This window comes from Sinocyclocheilus grahami, unplaced genomic scaffold (genome assembly GCF_001515645.1).
Source record: "Sinocyclocheilus grahami isolate Dianchi unplaced genomic scaffold, SAMN03320097.WGS_v1.1 scaffold143.1, whole genome shotgun sequence".
Taxonomy (NCBI): domain Eukaryota; kingdom Metazoa; phylum Chordata; class Actinopteri; order Cypriniformes; family Cyprinidae; genus Sinocyclocheilus; species Sinocyclocheilus grahami.
This window is the reverse complement of record NW_015505322.1, coordinates 667852-688537: the sequence shown is the minus strand read 5'-3', so window position 1 is coordinate 688537 and position 20686 is coordinate 667852. Positions and strand designations below refer to the sequence as shown.

The 20686-nt window shown below is 37.3% G+C and overlaps 1 protein-coding gene across 1 annotated transcript; it reads right to left on the bottom strand.

The window, feature by feature from the left end:
* Positions 1 to 4883: 4883 nt before the first annotated feature.
* Positions 4884 to 18652, bottom strand: LOC107591540 (F-box only protein 10-like). The gene is made up of 11 exons (XM_016280718.1): positions 18463 to 18652; positions 15298 to 15926; positions 12128 to 12943; positions 10866 to 11015; positions 10077 to 10213; positions 9879 to 9949; positions 9557 to 9709; positions 8230 to 8559; positions 7057 to 7367; positions 6722 to 6903; positions 4884 to 6111 (listed from the first exon to the last, which is right to left on the bottom strand). Exons 2-11 carry the CDS (start codon positions 15886 to 15888, stop codon positions 5931 to 5933), a joined length of 2922 nt encoding a protein of 973 aa, XP_016136204.1. The 5' UTR covers positions 15889 to 15926; positions 18463 to 18652; the 3' UTR covers positions 4884 to 5930.
* Positions 18653 to 20686: the final 2034 nt, after the last annotated feature.

Sequence of the window (20686 nt, the reverse complement as noted above, 5' to 3'; positions counted from 1 at the left end):
TACGGCACCCTAGCAACCCAAACCTAAAGAGGGATATCTTTAAATCTGAATGTTATAGAGGCATGGGGGTTGGTTTATGTCATTCATACTGGCAAGCAGCCTTTGGAGTATCATCACTGGCAGCTGGCATATATACATATATCATAGACTGTATATATATATATTAGATAAAATATTTTTTTATATTTAAGATCAAATGAATGGAGGCAGATTGGTGCCTATATGTTCAATTATAGTGTCAGTTTTTGCATTATTATTACAGTCAAATCTGAACACAGAGAAAGCATTATTTATAAGAAAAAATGGAAGAAAAACGTATATTGATTTTTTTCTCATTCCCGATTTATTTTATTTCCTATTGCAGCCATTTCTGACCATGAAAACTATACATGTGACTGTTTTATGACCATTTAGCCTTTTCCAATCATGCCCATGTTCTTGTGTATGTGCAACATTTAGATTACAGTTTTTAAAAATAATAATGTATCAATACCAATGATTTTCCTAAAATACATATCACTATTCTCATCTCAACATATTTATGATAATATATAATTTTTACCTTTTATCTGAACATTTGTAAGATTTATTTCACCTTTCGGAGCAGCCAAAGGTGAGAAACAAAGGGAGAATATATATATATATATATATATATATATATATATATATACTGGCTTATAAATAAAGAATTATACAGTAATTCAAATGTATAAATTTACATGGAACATTTATTTGATTTTGTATTTTATTTTTAAGACATCCTTTTAATCATAGGTGAATATATGTTAAATACTGTTAGAAACTTGGCAGAGGTGTGCTATGCCTATGGCTTCCATAGACTTAACAATGTGTCCAACTTTGAAGGGTCATAGGCCGAACGAGGATTTCGTAGAAACACGTGGATTACCACATTTGAAGAGGCTGGCAAGCTGTGTGAGAACATACCTCGCAATGGGGTATAAGTTGTAGGCCTACCCCTGGGGCACAACTGCTACCCGAAAATTGCCCCATAGACATACTATGGTAAAGGAACTGAGCGCAAATGTTTTTCCAAATATGGTAACTTGCATAGGCATTTTGCATTGAACATAACTCTAGATGACAATGTCATAGAGACATTTTGGGGTGGTTTCATTTTACTCAGGCAACCAATCAGTCTTTCAGGATCATTGTGAGGCTGTCAAGCCACGCCCCAGCAACCATTTACGGCACCCTAGCAACCCAAACTAAAAGAGGGATATATTTAAATCTGAATGTCATAGAGGCATGGGGGTTGGTTTATGTCATTCATACTGGCAAGAGAAGTTGGTAGTGAGGATGGATGTCCACGAATCATCATCAACAAAGTGCTGAAGGATTTCACAGTGGAGAGTTTCCACAAAGGCAGGTGTGTTTCCTCCAAATGAGGCACAGTCTTGCAGCCTATCTGCAAAAATGTCAACAATTCTGTGTTTTTCTGTCAATATGGGGTGCTGTGTGTACATTAATGAGGAAAAAAATTAACTTAAATGATTTCAGCAAATGGCTGCAATATAACAAAGAGTGAAAAATTTAAGGGGGTCTGAATACTTTCCGTACCCACTGTATATATATTGCTCTTTTAACTGTATCTTAGCATAGATCATTGAATCGGATTAGACCGTTAGCATCTTGCTCAAAAATGACCAAAGAATTTTGATATTTTTCCTATTTAAAACTTGACTCTTCTGTAGTTACATCGTGTACCAAGACCGACGTAAAATGAAAAGTTGCGATTTTCTAGGCTGATATGACTAGGAAATATACTCTCATTCCGGCGTAATAATCAAGGAACTTTGCTGCAGTATAATGGGTGCAGCAGGCGCAATGATATTACGCAGCGCCTGAAAATAGGCTTATTGGAAGTTACCTAGCTGGGGACTATTTTCAGGCGCTGCGTAATATCATTCAATCAATGAATGCCATTTTGACACTTTTAAATGTGATGTGACAGACCGCTGTAGCACCTCAGTTCAAGTGGCAGCATAGAGCGCGAGTCTCTTCCACTTTAAGTTATAGTGCAAAATAAACATGAATGAACATCAGAAGGTATGCTGAAAGATACAATATAGCTTACCAAAATGCATCATGTCTAATGTAATCGCTCAATTAGTGATTCAACCGCAGAAAGATGCCAATAAAATAGATTGTGAAAAGTATTTCACTTAACTTGGCATTTACCTCAGCAAAGTTATCCACTGTTCACTAGTTAGCTATAAAACAACACTAAAGAGGAGCATTTTTACTTATAATTATTTATGTACATGTATATTTGAATAGGCCTAAATCTGGCATGAAGACAGGTATTTATGAGGACTATGTGCAAATGAGTTATAAACAGACATTTCAATTTTTATTTGAGTGTATTTATGATATATGAAAATAATTAGCAGTTGTATATTTACAACAGAGCTGATACAATAGCTCTTTTGTAAATTTTAACCTTTAATATTATAGTAATGTGCCAAATGAGAGGGTTCCCTATGTAGTTAAAACTTAGCATCGGTTAGGAGAGGTTTTATTCCTTAAGAAAATCAAACTATCGGTATCAGCAGATATCATTCTGAATAATCAGCTATTGGTATCGGCAGAGAAATTCAGTATCAGTGCATCTCTATTTACAACACTTTACAAGGTTCCATTGATTAACTTTAGTTAATGTATTTATCTAACAATAAGCAGTATATTATAGTGTTTCAGTATTTATTCATCTTTGTTAATGTTGTTAGTTTGTTTGCTCAGGTTCATTTAATAATATTAACAGATTGAACTTTTGATTTAAGTAATGTATTAGTAAATGTTGAAGTTAACATTAACTAAGATTAATAAATGCTTTAGAAATATTTTTCATTGTTAATGTTCGCTAATAGTAATAAATAGAACCTTATTGTAAAATGTTACTTTAAACTGAAAAAAAGTGGTTTAAAGGGGTTCACTTTGCAAAGGAAAACAATGCACCTGCACATGTACCTAAAGAACCAAAACACTGTTATCATGTAAATGAACAGCCAAACTGCATTCAAAGTTTTCCGTTTTTAGTTGAAAATGATGTTGTGTAAATGCTCCCTTTAGATAAGAGGGCCTATGAATGTTAAGCACAAAAGGAGGCTTTGGAGTCAAAAAGGTTGAGAGTCACTGCTCTAAAACCCTGTTATCCTTACCTTGACACTGTTTGTGTGCAGAATGTTGGAGGTGGCCAAGGCCATGGGGCTGACCCTGTGCCATCAGTCTGCCTACAGTAGAGAAGAGGCCGTGACACGTGATGAGCACAGGATGGTCTCTCTGGTTCTTGCACTGGTGCATTACGAACGACGTATGGAACGCAGGAAACGCAAGAGGATGAACTGAGCTGTGGACAGCAGTATGTTTCTAAGCTGTGTGGGAACCGGCTATAATTGAAAGTGTTACATTTACTGTCGTCTTGCAAGATTATTCAGTTAACTGAGATTGGAATTGCCCGCGTTGATTTTCATTTTTATTTTTGCGTATACTTGAGACGACAGTAGGAGCCTGGAATTACATCTGTATTGATTGACAATATTATTGTATAGCAAGCAAGGACAAGGATTGTTTTTCTTGTGAAAAATGTCTTTGGTTTTAGGAATGAAATCTATATCTTCACAGTATCCTCAGACAAAAATGACAGAAATTAGGCAATTTGCTATGACGGTGATTATATTTATACTGCACAATAAGTATAAAAACCATACTGTAAAAATAGGCACGTTTTAGTAGATACATATTGCACTTTATAAATCAAACCAGCAGTTGGTATGAAAACACTACAAAAATAATAACAGCCTGCTGTAAATCTAACATAAGATGGCTATCTTTCGATAAATAATGTCTAGTATTCTGGGAAGAAATCGCATTACAAGATCCCTAATTTTAGTGATGGGCAATGTTCGTAATGGCATACTTCCATACTATTCCTGCAGTATGTATACTGTGCAAAAAGTGCAAATGTTCAGGATACCCAGTCATCTTAGTTTTACAAGCAATAGCTATGACTTCCAGTTCTAGTATAATGAATGACCTGAAATTACTGTTGAAAGATCATTTCTTTTACGAGTCGTTATTTGATCAGACTCCGCCAAAGGTAGCCATTTAAAAAAAATAAAAAAACGTAACTGCAAAATAACCTTGAATATTGAGGTTGACACCTCACCTGCAATGAGGTCATATGACAACAATGTCAGTAGATTCAGAATGATACCTACTGTTTTAGCATCTTTAAAAAAGAATAAGCAATTTACAGTATATACTGTGCAATGTTCAGTAAATAGTAAGCTAGTATTCCATTCTGAACACAGCCAAGGTCGCTTAAGAAATCCAACCAGTTTCAAGCCCTGTGACTACTTTAGGACAACTACCTGAAGACTGACTAAAGTTACAATTTATCATTAGTCTCGTTATTTTCTTTCCTACAAAGGTTTTTGACATTATAGCATGGCTCAAAAGGGTTTTCATATGGTTCTATTTAGCTGTCTTGTCTTTAGCTGTGAACCTGTGATAATCTTGCTGCTTGTCTCCAAAATAGTAAAACAGCTATCATAGCGGCCATTGCATATCTGAATATGATGTCAGTAAAGCTCTTCACTGCTATACAGTTCAAAATAAATGATCCATTGATAGGCCTATTAAATCAGTGCCTGTGACATCACATTTAAAGGGATAGTTCATCATTTACTCACCCTCGTGTTGTTCCAAACCCGTATGTATATATTTCTTCTGCTGAACACAAAAGAAGATATTTTGAAGAATCTAGTAGACACTTTCGGTTCTCATCAACCTTCATTGAATTTTGTCCACACAATGGAAGTCAATGGGAACTGAAACGGTTTAAATAAACAATACGAGTAACTTCTTTTGTGTTCCACAGAAGAAAAGTCACTGGTTTAGAATGACATGAGGGTACTGCTGACAACATATTTAGGTCAGACTATTCCTTTAGGGTGTTTAAATAGTCTTTTTTCTTGAAAAATCTTCCAACCTTCCTATTCAGCCAGTTTGGGCTGGGCTTCCAGGTCACACAAGAGCAAAACCCTTCAATAATGTGCACATGTACATAAAACTGGATTGTTTTTAGAGGAAAGTTGAATATTGCCACTTGATGTAATGCAACAGATTCTGCCAGCTTATGACTGGCTGCATCTTGATATGCAGTACATGCTGTTTTGTTCTTGTCCATTACAGAATCTCAGCGGAAGCCAGCAGGACTACAATTCCTGCGGTGCACTGAATTTGTTTATCTTCTATTTTCAGCACTGGTCCTGGTCTTTTGGGAAGAGAGAGAGCGTAAGCCACGTGACATGTCTCTCGCTTCTACTTCCCTTGTGTCTCTTTCTCCCTCCTGACTTTGTGTGAATGTCTGAAATGATAATAACAGGCTGTAGGTTCATTGGACACTTAAATCCATGTGTCTTATTGATTCGCAGAAGATTTTGTTGAATAGAAGCTTGATTTGAAGAACTTCCAGTAATTCATATACTGTATAGTTGTGTCTCAGTAAACTGTCCTGTATTGAACGGGCTTTCTGCTGGATTGGTAGCCAACTAGACTTCAGGTACGTGATAAAATACAAACTCCAGTAAGATGCTCATAAACACTGATCCCAGACCAGCTTCATTTCCATTTCGAGTGAGTGGAATGATTCATTTCAGATCAAAAAAGTGGCCTTAATCCTTCATAGTTTGATTACCTGACTGCTAAACAACCTACCTTTGGTTAGTCATATTAAAAAAGTGCATTTGAACGTCAGGTGCTTGAAGCTTAATCCGATTTTTCATCATCCAACCCACATGTTGAAGCAGTGCCTTGACCTCTTCTATGTCCTTCTTCACCCAGGGTTCACATAGAGGGGACATTTTATGAATTTCCATCTGATGTTGTTGAGCCGGGAACTACGTACCTCATAAAATCGAGCAAAAGATGCTGCCGTTGTTATGGCAACCGCTTTCTACAGAGGCAGTTATTCTGTTTGTCATGGTGATGGCAAGGTGAGCAGGAAGTGTGGAGGGGGTGACGCTAGAGGGGGAATTACTATTGTGGGGACGAGGAGATGGATTTTCCAGAGCCCAGAGTGCTTGTGATCTAGAACAGAAAGAATAATAGAGGTTAAATATATTATGCCATATATTATTAGTGATGAACAGAAACCGAATAGTATTTGGAGGGCCAAAACTTTTGACCAAAATGATGATGCATAATTAGCGCCTCTCCGAGCTATAACTGGTAAACATGGCCCCGGTGTAGACACTAGAGAACTGGGTTGACAATATCAATTTCACATTATCAATTAATTTTCATTTTGATAAACCAAGATCTTTTAGCCTATGTTGTTTTCAGTTGATGAGTGACCAAAACTTCACTAAACATTATACTCCATAGCTTGACAGGCAGCTAGAAAAAATAACTCGAGAAGCTAAATATATGCACTATATTATAACATTTATATTTTTTAACCTGTTGTCTTCATTATCTAATGTATGTTCGAATAAATCTCCCATGATAACTAGTTTTTCTTACAGTCACCATTCAAATGGTTTATTAAATACATTTGATTAAATAATTGATTATTAAATAAACTATTGTCAGTTACGGTTTTCTCTTTCAGCAAAATGACATATGAAACTGGCCTATGCTTCTAGACTGCATACAGTATATAGGGTTTTTCTGCCGGTCACATGTGAGTGTGTCTAACCTGGGTATGAGCAGAGAGTTGTTAAGTACAACACACTCCAGGTTCTGTGGGTTTGTCCGTATGGGGGTTTTAGTACTCGTGGGGTGGCCTTGATAAACCAGGTTTTCCTGAACCACACCTCGGACCCGCTCCTTGACAGAAATCCCATAACCCTGCAACGCCTGAACACGATTCCTCAATACCTGGAGAACAAAAAACAGTTAAAAAAACAACAACAACAGTATTAGTCGATCTCTAATATTAGTAGACAGGATGTGACGCAAACCCCATCGACCTCTGTGTCCTCTCTGTGGGACTTTTTCAACCATGTGACAGAGAAACTGAAGCAAACTCACTTTAACATCTGCATTGTCCATCACTCGAATTCCAACAGCATTATTTCCGACTACATCGTTTTCCACAATCAGCCCATCGCCTCGGAAGCAGACACCGTGACAGTTATTGCCATAAACGCCATTGCCGCGCAGCTCGACTCGACACTCTCTGTCCACAGTCACACCCGTCCAGCCATTACAGAGGACACAGTTTCCAACTAAACGTGTTAGCTGAGCGCTCTGAATGACAGACACGCCGGCTGCTTTGTTATTCTTCACCATGTTGGCCACCACGTTCAGAGGCTCACTGCTCTTCACATACACTCCAACAGCTGGAGAGACAGAGAGAAGAAGAAAGGAGACAGAAGTGGGTGAGATGTCAATCCAATATGAACATATATGACAAAGGATACTTAGGATACTCTTGTTAATTTGTGGCTCCATAGTAATCAGATTCACAAAAGGCTTTTAATTCATCAAGTCATTTTCTTGATGCAAAAATCAGAAAATGCAAATTTTGTCATCGCTAAACGTGTTAGCTGAGCGCTCTGAATGACAGACACGCCGGCTGCTTTGTTATTCTTCACCATGTTGGCCACCACGTTCAGAGGCTCACTGCTCTTCACATACACTCCAACAGCTGGAGAGACAGAGAGAAGAAGAAAGGAGACAGAAGTGAGATGTCAATCCAATATGAACATATATGACAAAGGATACTTAGGATACTCTTGTTAATTTGTGGCTCCATAGTAATCAGATTCACAAAAGGCTTTTAATTCATCAAGTCATTTTCTTGATGCAAAAATCAGAAACTGGTGAATAATGACAGACCACTCATGGAGATGGTCCTCACTGCAGAACACAAGGTCCAGGGGGCGTGGTTGAATCCAGATCCAACTCCTCCCACCTTACATATACCTAAACCTACCCGTCTCCACCCCCTGATCCATAAACATACCCATCTCCACCCCTAAATCTACCCATCTCTACCCCCTAATCCTACCAATCTCCACCCCCTAGATGTGGATCCAACCACGCCCCCTGGATCTTGTTTTCTGCAGTGAGGGGCTACTGCACTTATGGCATATTCAAACTGCTTGTGTTCCAATTAGCAGCAAAATTAAAATCCAACTTCTGCGTAATTTCAGCATCCCTGATGAGGTAAAAGAGATATGATATTTAACAGCAACTCACCTCCGTTGTGGCTAATGCAGTTGTTTTCCACTAGGGCCACTGTGATTGGCCGTCGGGAGGAAAAGCGCTCATCTTCGCTATCGATATCACTTTCCCATGCCATTAGTTCTCCTTCCTCATTGAAGTTCTCCGGCCCTCCTCTGTCCCTCTCTCCAACCCCGATTCCTCTCTCTCTTTCCTGTAAAGAGCGATAGCCCTCTCGGCCCATGGCAGAATCTGTGTCCTTCCGGCAGAATACGGCTAACCCATACATGCGGTTATGGGTAATATGGTTTCCAATGAGCTGAGGTAGACTAGATGACATTACCCACACCCCACAGCCTCTGTTTCCTACAAAACACCAGGGAAAAACACAATTACACAATATCATAACCCAAAAAAATTACTAACTTCTTTGTAACACCTTTGTAACTTTGACTTTTTTCTCAAAATATTAAACTTGTAATTTTACCACATTATTTTCTAAATGCTTTTATCACTTGTCAAAGGTCTATTATTAGATCATTCTCAAAAAGTCTTCAGTTCAATTTTATTCTCATAAATATTAGTGTGGTACTAAAATGCCCCTTTTTTCTGCAACAACTCACATTTTTAAAATCAAATGGTCTTTTTGTTATAACACGTTTATAAAATAAATATCATTCTAAAGCAGATTAGACTCTCAAAAAGGTGGTTGCGAAATGTAAAAGTGGCAAAGATAACGCTGTAGAAAGTGAAAAAAATAATAATTTTGATCAATTTCACGATTTTCAACCGTACTTCAGAAAGCAGAATGGAACAATATGAAATTAATTCATTAAATGAATGTAAATAATGTCATGACCAAGAAAATGACTTTTTTCTGACATTAATACTGCAATGTTACACTGTTATAATTTTGACTTTATTCTCAAAATATTATTACTTTAATCTTGTAATGTTACCAGTTTATTTTCAAAAGGTCTTTAATTTTATAACTGTTATTTTAGTTTGGTATTAAAACAGACCTAAAAAGATTTTATTCTGATGGTTTTTGTCATAATCAGCCTCACATTTTTAAAATTAGTTGGTTTTTGTGTTGGTTTTCAGTTGGTTTTTGTGTTAGTCCAAATGTCTATATACTGCACGCCAAACACGCTACATGTTTTGACTAGATATGATTTTGTCGCACTGAATTTTCCCTTTCAATGCAGATAGAAAATTACTTCTCACTGGAAAATTGTTGCATAGCACCTGACCGTGCACAAAACTAATTTCTATAGCAAACACATTGGCAACAGACTGAAACAAATTCATGATAATATCTGCCAAATGCCTTAAATGTACAAATATGACAAACTATACACACCATATATGTGGTTGCCTTCAATGAGGCCCCTCCCTCTCTCTCCCACCACCACTCCATCCGAGTAGCCATAACAGATGAAGTTATTGCGCAGGACTGGATCACCTCCTCGACGGATATCAGCACCACCCCACTGATTCTGCCTAATAACATTCTCTAGCAGAGACGAGAGAAGTAAAGCAGCGGTTAAAATTGATTTAGTGTAATTTAATTGGGCTGTTTCAAGAGCACGAGGAAACACTTGAAAAGGGCAAGGTCTGCTGTGCTTGAAGCGCCTATAAACAATTACATGGCAAATAGAAAATGGTACTGCAATCAAACGGACCACTGATCAGTCCTCTTCCATTCTCATTGACGGCAATGCCTGCTGCAAGGCCCTGGAAAATGTGATTTCCACTGTCATAAAGAGAGAACAGAAACAGAAATCATATTAGTTTCATGATAACAACAAATATATCTAATTTTGTTCTTGTTTTCCCATTTTATTTGAATAAAACACAATAACCCCTGCATTACTGCATACCTGACAACAGGATTGCCATTAAAAAGAATGTACACGCCAGCTTCCTTGTTGCCGTAGATCTGGTTGCTGCGGATAGAACCTCTCCCGTTGCCCAGGACAACGATCCCGGAACGCATGCCACTGTGGATTCTATTACACTGTAACCAGGAAAAAAGAAAGGGAAAGAAAAACAGAATGTACCACAGAAAATTATACGGCATAGTGGAAATTCCAATATATTTTCTAGACTTCTTTCCACTGTACAAGTTCTCTTGATTAAACTAAAGAAAATGTTAGATGTTTTTGTTTTGTTTTCCATTAAAAATACAGAAACTTCCTTAAAACAACATTAATTTATTTAAAAGCAAACCTGTGTAAGATAATAAGATGTGTCCAGAGAAATTCTGTGTTTTTCTGTCAATATGGGGTGCTGTGTGTACATTAATGAGGAAAAAAATTAACTTAAATGATTTTAGCAAATGGCTGCAATATAACAAAGAGTGAAAAATTTAAGGGGGTCTGAATACTTTCCGTACCCACTGTATATCCATACATACTAATTTTAAGGTCCAATTCTCATTATTAAGTAACTATTAACAAACTAAATCCGACTTTTGCCTCAATAAACTCCTGATTTGCTACTTATTAATAGCTAGTAAGGCAGTTGTTAAGGTTAGGTATGGTGTAGGGTTAAGGGATCTAAAATGTGGTCATGCAGAACAAGGCATTAATATGTGCTTTATAAGTACTAATAAACAGCCAATATGCTATTTTTTTTCTTCTGTGCAGAATACTAAAAGAAATGTGTACCAGTATGATAGGATTAGCCCCTTTGCGGATGTCTAGTCCCGCTTCTCCATTGGAATGAATGTTGTTCTCAGCAATGAGACCTTGAGCAGAGAGTCGCAGGAACACACCAGACGCCTTGCACCCACACACTTCATTACGCAACATCACCATCTAAACAGAAAAAAAGATGCCCAGTATATCAAACAGAGACATGAGAAGAAGATAAAAGAGAGAGGATGATCAGAAACATCTGCAATCATAGAAAACATTTCATGACATTGTGTTCTTATTCTGCTGTGTGTAATTTTTGTGCTACCAGCTGCATTAAATGGAATTAAAAAATAACATGATAATAGGATGTTGTGGGTAATAGTCAGGGGGTTGCTAGCTATGCAGTTACTAAAGTGTTTTAGTGGTTCATGTGTTTTACTATGCAGTTGCTAGGGTGTTCAAAGTGGTTGCTATGTGGTTGCTTACTGGCGCAAGCCAAAAGAGCACACTTTTTCACTGTTTTAAGTGAAAATTCTAATTCTGATCGCTTCTAAACAACCTAAAAAATTTGAGATACCATTCATATCTGCAGTACAAACTGTGCGGGAGAAGTTATGTATTACAACTTTGGTTTATGAATTGCTCAAATCCAGATTAGACTGGCAATTATGAGCTTGGGGTGCACAATATTTAAACTCTGGCTGATACCAATAAGCCAAAAATTATTTTCATGTTATGGCCAATAACAGATTAATGGCCAATGTTAAAATTCTATACTATTTTGTCTAGTACATTAAAATAAAATAAAAATTAATCATTTTAAATGCTACAACTGAATTAGTACAGTATGGAAATGAGTATTCATTTTGACATTTGCTAAAGATTACATTAAACAGTGTTAGGTTAAGGTTAAAAATAAATTGATATTTTTGTATTGTGTAATTTTTTAAAGATTAACTTCCAGCGAGTGCTAGATGGTGGAAAAGGTAATATGATAGTAAAAAAAAAAAAAAGTGGAAATAAGCATGCATAATTAAATACACAATATAAACCAAAACTACTGGCTGACTGATACTGATATATTGTGCATCTTTATTATGAGCAATAGTAAATAGCGAAAAGTGTTTCCCAAACACGCTGCAGAGCTGCAGTATTTTACATTTCGGGGACAGCAGCCAACTAAAGTCTTACTTATAGTTGTCTCTGCATATTAAACTTGTAAATGGTATTTAAACGTGGACAAAATTACACACATCAGCTTTAAAGGGCATTAAGATGCAGGTTTTACTCACTTTGGCATTCTGGATACAGCGCACTGCATAGTTGAGTCCCCTGAACACATTGGCCTCCAGTCGTGCTTGACCGTGATTGCACAGGTGAACACCACCTTTTCCATCACGCAGCAGACAGCGCCGCAGCAGACAGCCTTGAACCGATGCAGCCAAATCCCGCGCCTCTGCATCCCTCTGTAGCTCTGCAGACAGACTCAACAGCACAGGAAATGCAGAAGAATCGGGCATATCCGCTTTGGAGAGATGCGCTAGTCCATGTTGGTCATATGAAAGTTTTAAGCCTGTGCTTTTCTCGCCATCTTGCTCGTCACCTTCCTCACTTGACTCACTCGATGTTTCCATGCCATCCTCCTCAATCATTGTACCATCCTGACCTGGAAGGAGGATGTCTCCACCTTTCTGTTTTGCCCAGTTTGTTTCCAAATCTACTTCCTGTTTACTCCAGTCCTCCATTGTGTTTACTCCTTCCAATGGAGTGTTTCCATGACTACCAGCACCCATACTGTCTTTTCCACTCTGATTTGATATTTCAGTTGACCCATTACTAGTCATCATGGTGAAGGTCTTGGCCAAGGCGACCAGGTGTTTGAAGGCCCAGTTGCGTTCAGAGACCGGAGCACCTTCCACAGTGACAGAGGCAGAATCTCCCCCTGAGAATTCACAACTGTCCATTAAACTGATGGCCACCCCCAGGAAATGGGCTGAGCTGCCCTGAGCGAAGGAGCAGAAACGAGCCTGACACGTCCCTGGACCCCGGATGTGAATCTGACAGCCCTCAAAGTTACAGTTGTCCAACTGGACATGACCAGAAGACGTCTAATAAAGAGAGAAAATATTTCAGCACTATAGAAAAACTGACAGTGACTCAGTAAGAATCCTATTATGTTGATACCATTTAAATTGCTTCAATAACAATTTACTGACCCTATTTTCTGTATAAAGAATGTTACAGAGTAGCAAGAACACATGGAGCTAATATTATTCAAGCATCAGTTAAAAGAGATGATGAGAAACAATATGTTTAATGTTGGAAAACCATGTCCTACATGGGGAGGGAGGGATGAGGAGATATACAGACAGCCAGAATGACAGAGATAGATAGATAGATAGATAGATAGATAGATAGATAGATAGATAGATAGATAGATAGATAGATAGATAGATAGACCCTTCGCAAAGACTCACCCCCCTTCGTTACCATTGCCACGACCGACAAGCCATGGCACTCTCACGATACACATCATGTTCTCACGCAGTGAAAAATACATCGCGGGGCAAAGAGAAAACTGACAACACGCCAACAGACAAGACGGAGCAGGTTACTTTAGGTATAAAACAAAGTCTCAGCTTTCAAATCTTGTAATTTTTTATGTATCTTTAACGTGTCATGACAGATTGCTATAGCGCAGTTCATGTGGCATGTTGTGAACCGATCATTTCTTCCTCTTTACTAGTTATAGCATGAAATAAACATGAGTGAACATCAGAAGTAGTGGTCGACCAGTATGGGTTTTTTGACAGCCAATGCCGATGCCGATATCTTGGAAACAGGGTGGCCGATGGCCGATATAATTTTATTTATTTTAATTAATATTTAAGAAATTTGAAATCATTTGAAAATTTATTTAAAATAATTGTGTAAAATAAATATATACACTTTAGAAGACAAAGCATTTTTCACAAATAAATATTTAATAAAAATCTAATTGAAAAGGAAGTAAACACTGTACAGGGCACTCAGTATTCTGGGAAGTTTGTCTGCATTGGGAATCTTTTTTTTTTTTCAAAATAAGTCAAGGTTTGTCATTTTTCATACAGCACGCAATGAAAATGACATGAATATGACATTGGGCAAAAGCATGAAGCTAGCATAATTTGAAATCACGAGTTTAAAGTTTGTCGATCGCGCGTCTCAATGAAGCTGAACCCTCCACCTGTCAGCATTCAATTCACATGGACCGACCATCACGCAGAGAACACGCGATCATGCAGGATACAAATGCACACTTCACAAGATCTCAACTAGATTCGACTAAGTCTGCAAGGTTTGTGAAATTAAATGTTCATTAGTCATTCAAACTGTAACCAACAGGGCACTCAGTATTCTGGGAAGTTTGTGTGCATGGGAAAGTTTTTTTTTTTTTTCAAAATAAGTCAAGGTTTGTCATTTTTCATACAGCACGCAATGAAAATGACATGAATATGACATTGGGCAAAAGCATGAAGCTAGCATAATTTGAAATCACGAGTTTAAAGTTTGTCGATCGTGCGTCTCAATGAAGCTGAACCCTCCACCTGTCAGCATTCAATTCACACGGACCGACCATCACGCAGAGAACACGCGATCATGCAGGATACAAATGCACACTTCACAAGATCTCAACTAGATTCGACTAAGTCTGCAAGGTTTGTGAAATTAAATGTTCATTAGTCATTCAAATATTTGTTTAAATGATATAAATGCGTATTTGCTGAAGGCAAACGAGAAAGTATTATAATGTTGCCTTTCTAATACTAATAATATTAAAGCAATCGTTATAATACTTTTTTTGTATACATTTAAATTCCTTAGTTCTATCTGATTATTAGATAGGCTTATCCATATTAGACATAACTGAACAACGACAGCGAACAAGAGGGAGAATGTGAGCACTATGTGCTCAGGCGCTGCCGTTCTCATCGCCGTCAAAATAAAAGTCCCGCCTCGAACACATCGGCCAAACAGAAAAACTTATCTGCCGATGCCGATATTTGAAAAATGCTAAATATCGGCCGATATATCGGTCGACTACTAATCAGAAGGTATCTTGTTTTAACCGTGGAAAGACGCCAATCAATACACACCATTTTTCAAGTTCAAGTCCACCGACGTTAACCTACTCTCCTGTTTGGTTTGTTTGTCAGACAAAATGGCAGATTCTGCGATATGATTGGTCAGATCACCTGTCAATCAAACTCCCGGCAAAGAGTCAATTACAGATTTAGATGCTGATGACTGAGTTAATCCCTGATTTTTAGGGTCACTGAGATGAAGCCCCCGTTAATAGGGTTTAGAATGTGTTCAGTCAATTATGTATGTATGACGAAATGTTGCCAGTTTTCTTTTTCTGGTTGAATCTGCACAGATGTTACAATTTGCATGCTTTTGATGTGGAAGTATCAAGCCTCACCTTATAAACCACAGGTGAAAACCACGCTGGCATGAACACCAGATTGCACAGCCTCGCAGTCGGGCACTGTTGATCAAAGCTCACCAACAACGACACATCCCCCAGCTTGCCAATTCCTACAATCTCCACAGGCACCTTGAGGGACACCTCCACCTGTTCCTCATACACACCCGCGTGGAGCACCACCTTATCGTACGGCCCTGCCGCAGCCAATGCTCCTCTGAGAGTCTCATAGCCACCTCCTGCCCCGGTCCCAACATGCCAAACCCTGCGGTCTTTCCTCCGGCGGAAAAGATGGAGGCAGGCAGACGAGTGGAGGTCTGAGCCGTTCTGGGTCCAGGTACGGCTGGCAAGAGCATGCTGACGGAGAGCCTCTCTCCAGGAGACCGGGGGCAGGTGGGGGCGACGAGGCCAATTTGGGTGGCGACATTCAGGGCATCCTAGACAGAGCTGGCGCCAACGTGTGCTGTCCAAACTCAAAATGAGTTCCCGCCAGGCTCTGCACACCAGACAGCATCGACCTAGATCTGGCAGAGGCAGGTATGCCAGAATGAGGCGCCAAAGCTCGACAGGCAGACTTCCCACCTCCATATCTGTCAGCACCACACCACCTCACCTGGGCAGATCACCTAAGTGTGAACAGAGAAAAAGTATTCGTTAAATAAAATTATAAATATCATTATAACTATTTTTTTTTCTCAAGAACATTTGATTGGACTAGAATGTGTTTAGTGCATGATAAGTCATCAGTATTTTGGTCTGTTTTCCCAGAAGAAAAAAAGACTGTAATTTTAAATGCATATACACTACCATTTTGGGTAGTGTATATCCAAAAGTTCAGGCTCGATAAGATTTTTTCAAATGTTTTGAAAAAAATCTCCTATGCTCATCAAGGCAGTAAAAAAAATACTGGGAAATATTATTATAATTGTAATTTTTTTTTTATGTAATTTATTTCTGTGATCCAAAGCTGAATTTTCCGCAGGCATTTCTCCAGTCTTCAGTGTCACATCATCCTTTAAAAAATCAGCCTAATTTGTTGATTTGGTGCTCAAGAAACATTTCTTATTATTATCAATGTTGAAAACCGTTGTGCTGCTTAACCCCTTAGCATTCCTGTAAAATTTTCCTAAAACGCCTAAAAAAAGCATACCCAAAGTAAATTGAATGCTGTTCTTGAACCATTTGGAGTATATGCATGGTTTTGGTCTCTTTTGAAAGGTGACACTCTGAGGTTTGTTAGGTCTTCATAATATGCAGAAAGGTCAATTTTTATATATATATATATACATACATACATACATTTTCTTTTAAAGATTCAGTGTGTATATAATTTTATAATTTTTTTATATAATATATATATGCATGTACATTTACATTTAGCAGACACTTTTATCCAAAGCGACTTACAAATGTATGTATGTATGTATAATATATATACATTTTGTTAGATTCAGTGTGTATATAATTTTATAATTTTTTTATATAATATATATATGCATGTACATTTACATTTAGCAGACACTTTTATCCAAAGCGACTTACAAATGTATGTATGTATGTATAATATATATACATTTTGTTAGATTCAGTGTGTATATAATTTTTTATTATATATACTGTATATACACACACATTTTGTTTGTTAGATTCAGTCTACAAAGCACGTTTCCAATAGACGAAAAAAACATCGTATTAATTATATAAATATATACGTATGCATGTATGATATATATATATACATACATTTTATTTGTTAGATTCAGTGTGTATATTTTATAATTACACACACACACACACACACACACAGGCTACACACACACAAACACATTTTATGTGTTAGATTCAGTGTGTATATAATTTTATAATCACACACACACACACGCTACACACACACAAACACATTTTATGTGTTAGATTCAGTGTGTATATAATTTTATAATCACACACACACACACGCTACACACACACAAACACATTTTATGTGTTAGATTCAGTGTGTATATAATTTTATAATCACACACACACACACGCTACACACACACAAACACATTTTATGTGTTAGATTCAGTGTGTATATAATTTTATAATCACACACACACACACGCTACACACACACAAACACATTTTATGTGTTAGATTCAGTGTGTATATAATTTTATAATCACACACACACACACGCTACACACACACAAACACATTTTATGTGTTAGATTCAGTGTGTATATAATTTTATAATCACACACACACACACGCTACACACACACAAACACATTTTATGTGTTAGATTCAGTGTGTATATAATTTTATAATCACACACACACACACATAGGCTACACACACACAAACACATTTTATTTGTTAGATTCAGTGTGTATATAATTTTATAAACACACACACACACATACGCTACACACACACAAACACATTTTATTTGTTAGATTCAGTGTGTATCCAATTTTATAATCCCACACACACACACATACGCTACACACACACAAACACATTTTATTTGTTAGATTCAGTGTGTATCCAATTTTATAATCCCACACACACACACATACGCTACACACACACAAACACATTTTATTTGTTAGATTCAGTGTGTATCCAATTTTATAATCCCACACACACACACATACGCTACACACACACAAACACATTTTATTTGTTAGATTCAGTGTGTATCCAATTTTATAATCCCACACACACACACATACGCTACACACACACAAACACATTTTATTTGTTAGATTCAGTGTGTATATATTTTTATAATTACACACACACACACACACACACATTTTGTTTGTTAGATTCAGTCTACAAAGCATGTTTCAAATAGACGAAAAGAACATCGTATCGTATTGACACTCTTTGCAATAAAATGAACATGCAATGCTATCATATTTATTCTTGGCAAAGAGACAGTGCAGATGCACAATGCCCCGACCTGCATGCAACAACAAAGCAAAACAGGACGCAATGCGAGCATGAAATGAAAACAGTCATGAGTGCATTCGACTGAAGTTCAAAGGAAAGCAAAACATAGCAAAGAAAAATAGCACATCAATCGAGTCTGCGGCAACTTCGTATCTGCGTGACAACAACGACATGTTCCCATGCAGCCATCTGATTCAGCGCAATAAAACCACACGCGCCTACCTCTGACAACACTGCTTTCAGCCAGCATTTTATCAGACCTATAGCTCATCACGGCCGTTTTTGTCTTGGGATACGAGCAGAAACCAAACACTCATCCGGTGGAAATCTCTGATTTCTTCTTGGTATTTTGCTTGTTTTTGAAGGCGTGGAAAAAAGGGCTCACGTATTTTCATTCAGGAGGCGGGGAATGTTCTTATACGAACGACAGCGACAGCTTTCCCCCCTTGTCTGACACAGTTGTTAGCAACATGGCTTGTACTGTGCAGTAATACACGTGATAATATTAATAAGCTTTGGACCCCAAACCCCCTCCCATCTGCCTCTTTTGCACGCGCGCGCGCATCATTTCTTTTTGGCAAAACTGATGCACAAAATCACACACCGCTGATGTCATGGGGAAACATCGCATGTGTCTTGTGACTAGACTTGCAGAATGCATCACCACCCCGAATAGCCTATATTTATTTATAGTAAACTACGTTATCCTTGTAACGGGCACTCAGATGATTAGTGTATTAGTGTTATTTTTTTTAAAAGTCATCAACACTTCCATGTTTGCTCAACATTTCTGCAAGTAAACGTTGACCTAAATGTATTCCACTAGTGAATATGAATTATTAAACATATCTGAATGCACAGGAAATGAAAAACGTTTCTCATACAAATTAAAAGTCCTTGTCAGTCAGAAGAGCATTGCAGTAAATCTCCATACTGACCAAGACAAAATGGTTTTGAAATACATTTTGATAAAATTGTGAGTGAATTGCATTTCTTTTATGAGTACAATTAAAGTTACAGAAATGAAAAATGTGTGTGTGGGGGGGACTTTTTAACTAAATTAAACAATCAACATTTTTGGAGAACACAAATAGTTATGTGTCTGTCTGAATTGCCTTTTTGTGTCTTGTAATCTTCTCTAGCCTTTCCACTAAACATCCACATCTGACTTAGGATCTCAGAAAGAAAAAAGAGAGCTTCTCTCATTCTCCGCAGGACTTTTTCAGGATCTAAATCCAACTCAACCCGTGATCAAGGGCCAAGGTTTTGAATCGCTCCACTTGCTCGGAGTGAAATAAAACTTCCTATAGAGATGTTCAGATATGATTTGATCAATTTGTAGACTTAATCAAAAGGAAAATTCCCAATGGGTTCCTTCAATGACATTTTAAATATAAAAAGTAAAAAAAGGTCTGTGATTAACATTGTTCTGTTTTGTGTAATTAACACACAATTAATTATTAATTGTATTTATTTTAAAGACAGCTTTAAAAAAAAATAATAAATGTGCATAAGTTTAGAAAGGACATTAAGTAAAAGTCACACAAAGCCACAGTTCTGGCTTAAAGCTATTTTCAGATATTTTGAAAAATATCCCCATTTTATTATTATATTATAATTTTTTTTTTACAATGTTGTTTCAGCCCCAACGTTCTTCAGAATATCTTGTCTTGTGTTCCGCAGAAGAAAGAAATGAATGCAGGTTTGGAATGAGGGTGAATAAATTATGACAGAATTTTCATTTTTGGGTGAATTATCCATTGTTACAATTTACTCCATATAGTGCACGGGTTTTGGACCACACTGCTCTGAACATTTTGTATGTCTCTCTTATCTGACGCACTCGGTTCAGTTCATAAATCTCCCTCCTAACGAGCTGATGATCTGAATCAGGTGCATTAAATAAACTAAGACATTCAAAGTGTGCAGAGCATGGGTCCCCATGCAGGACTGGAGTTGAGAACCACTGATGTTGCGTGACTACATGCCCCTCTGATGACCACTGTGTGCTGTATTTCTATTCCTAACAGTGGAAATGTTTATTTGTTTGTTTACTGTGGCCAAGCCTGTAAAGAATAATCTATAAAGAAACAGACTTTTAAAAATTAAACTACTTTGAGAAATGGAGTGAAAATAACTGGAGTAAAAAGTGTGACGATCAACCCTGTAAAGCCTGACATGATAGAAAAATATAATATTTTGAATAAAACAGTTTTGAAACTCGAAAATGTATTTAAGAAAAAAGTTTGCATATGTGTTTCATGTTTTGTACTGTATTTGACACATCAGGCGTTTATGGCTCAAATAGTGAGTTTGTCACTCTCACTGAAGAAAGAAAATTTATTCAGAGGCAATGCATAAAATATGCAATTAGGCCAAAAAGATGAAATAATATGGCCAAAGTCTGATAGCTTATAATGTACATCAAAGAGATTTTTACTATAAT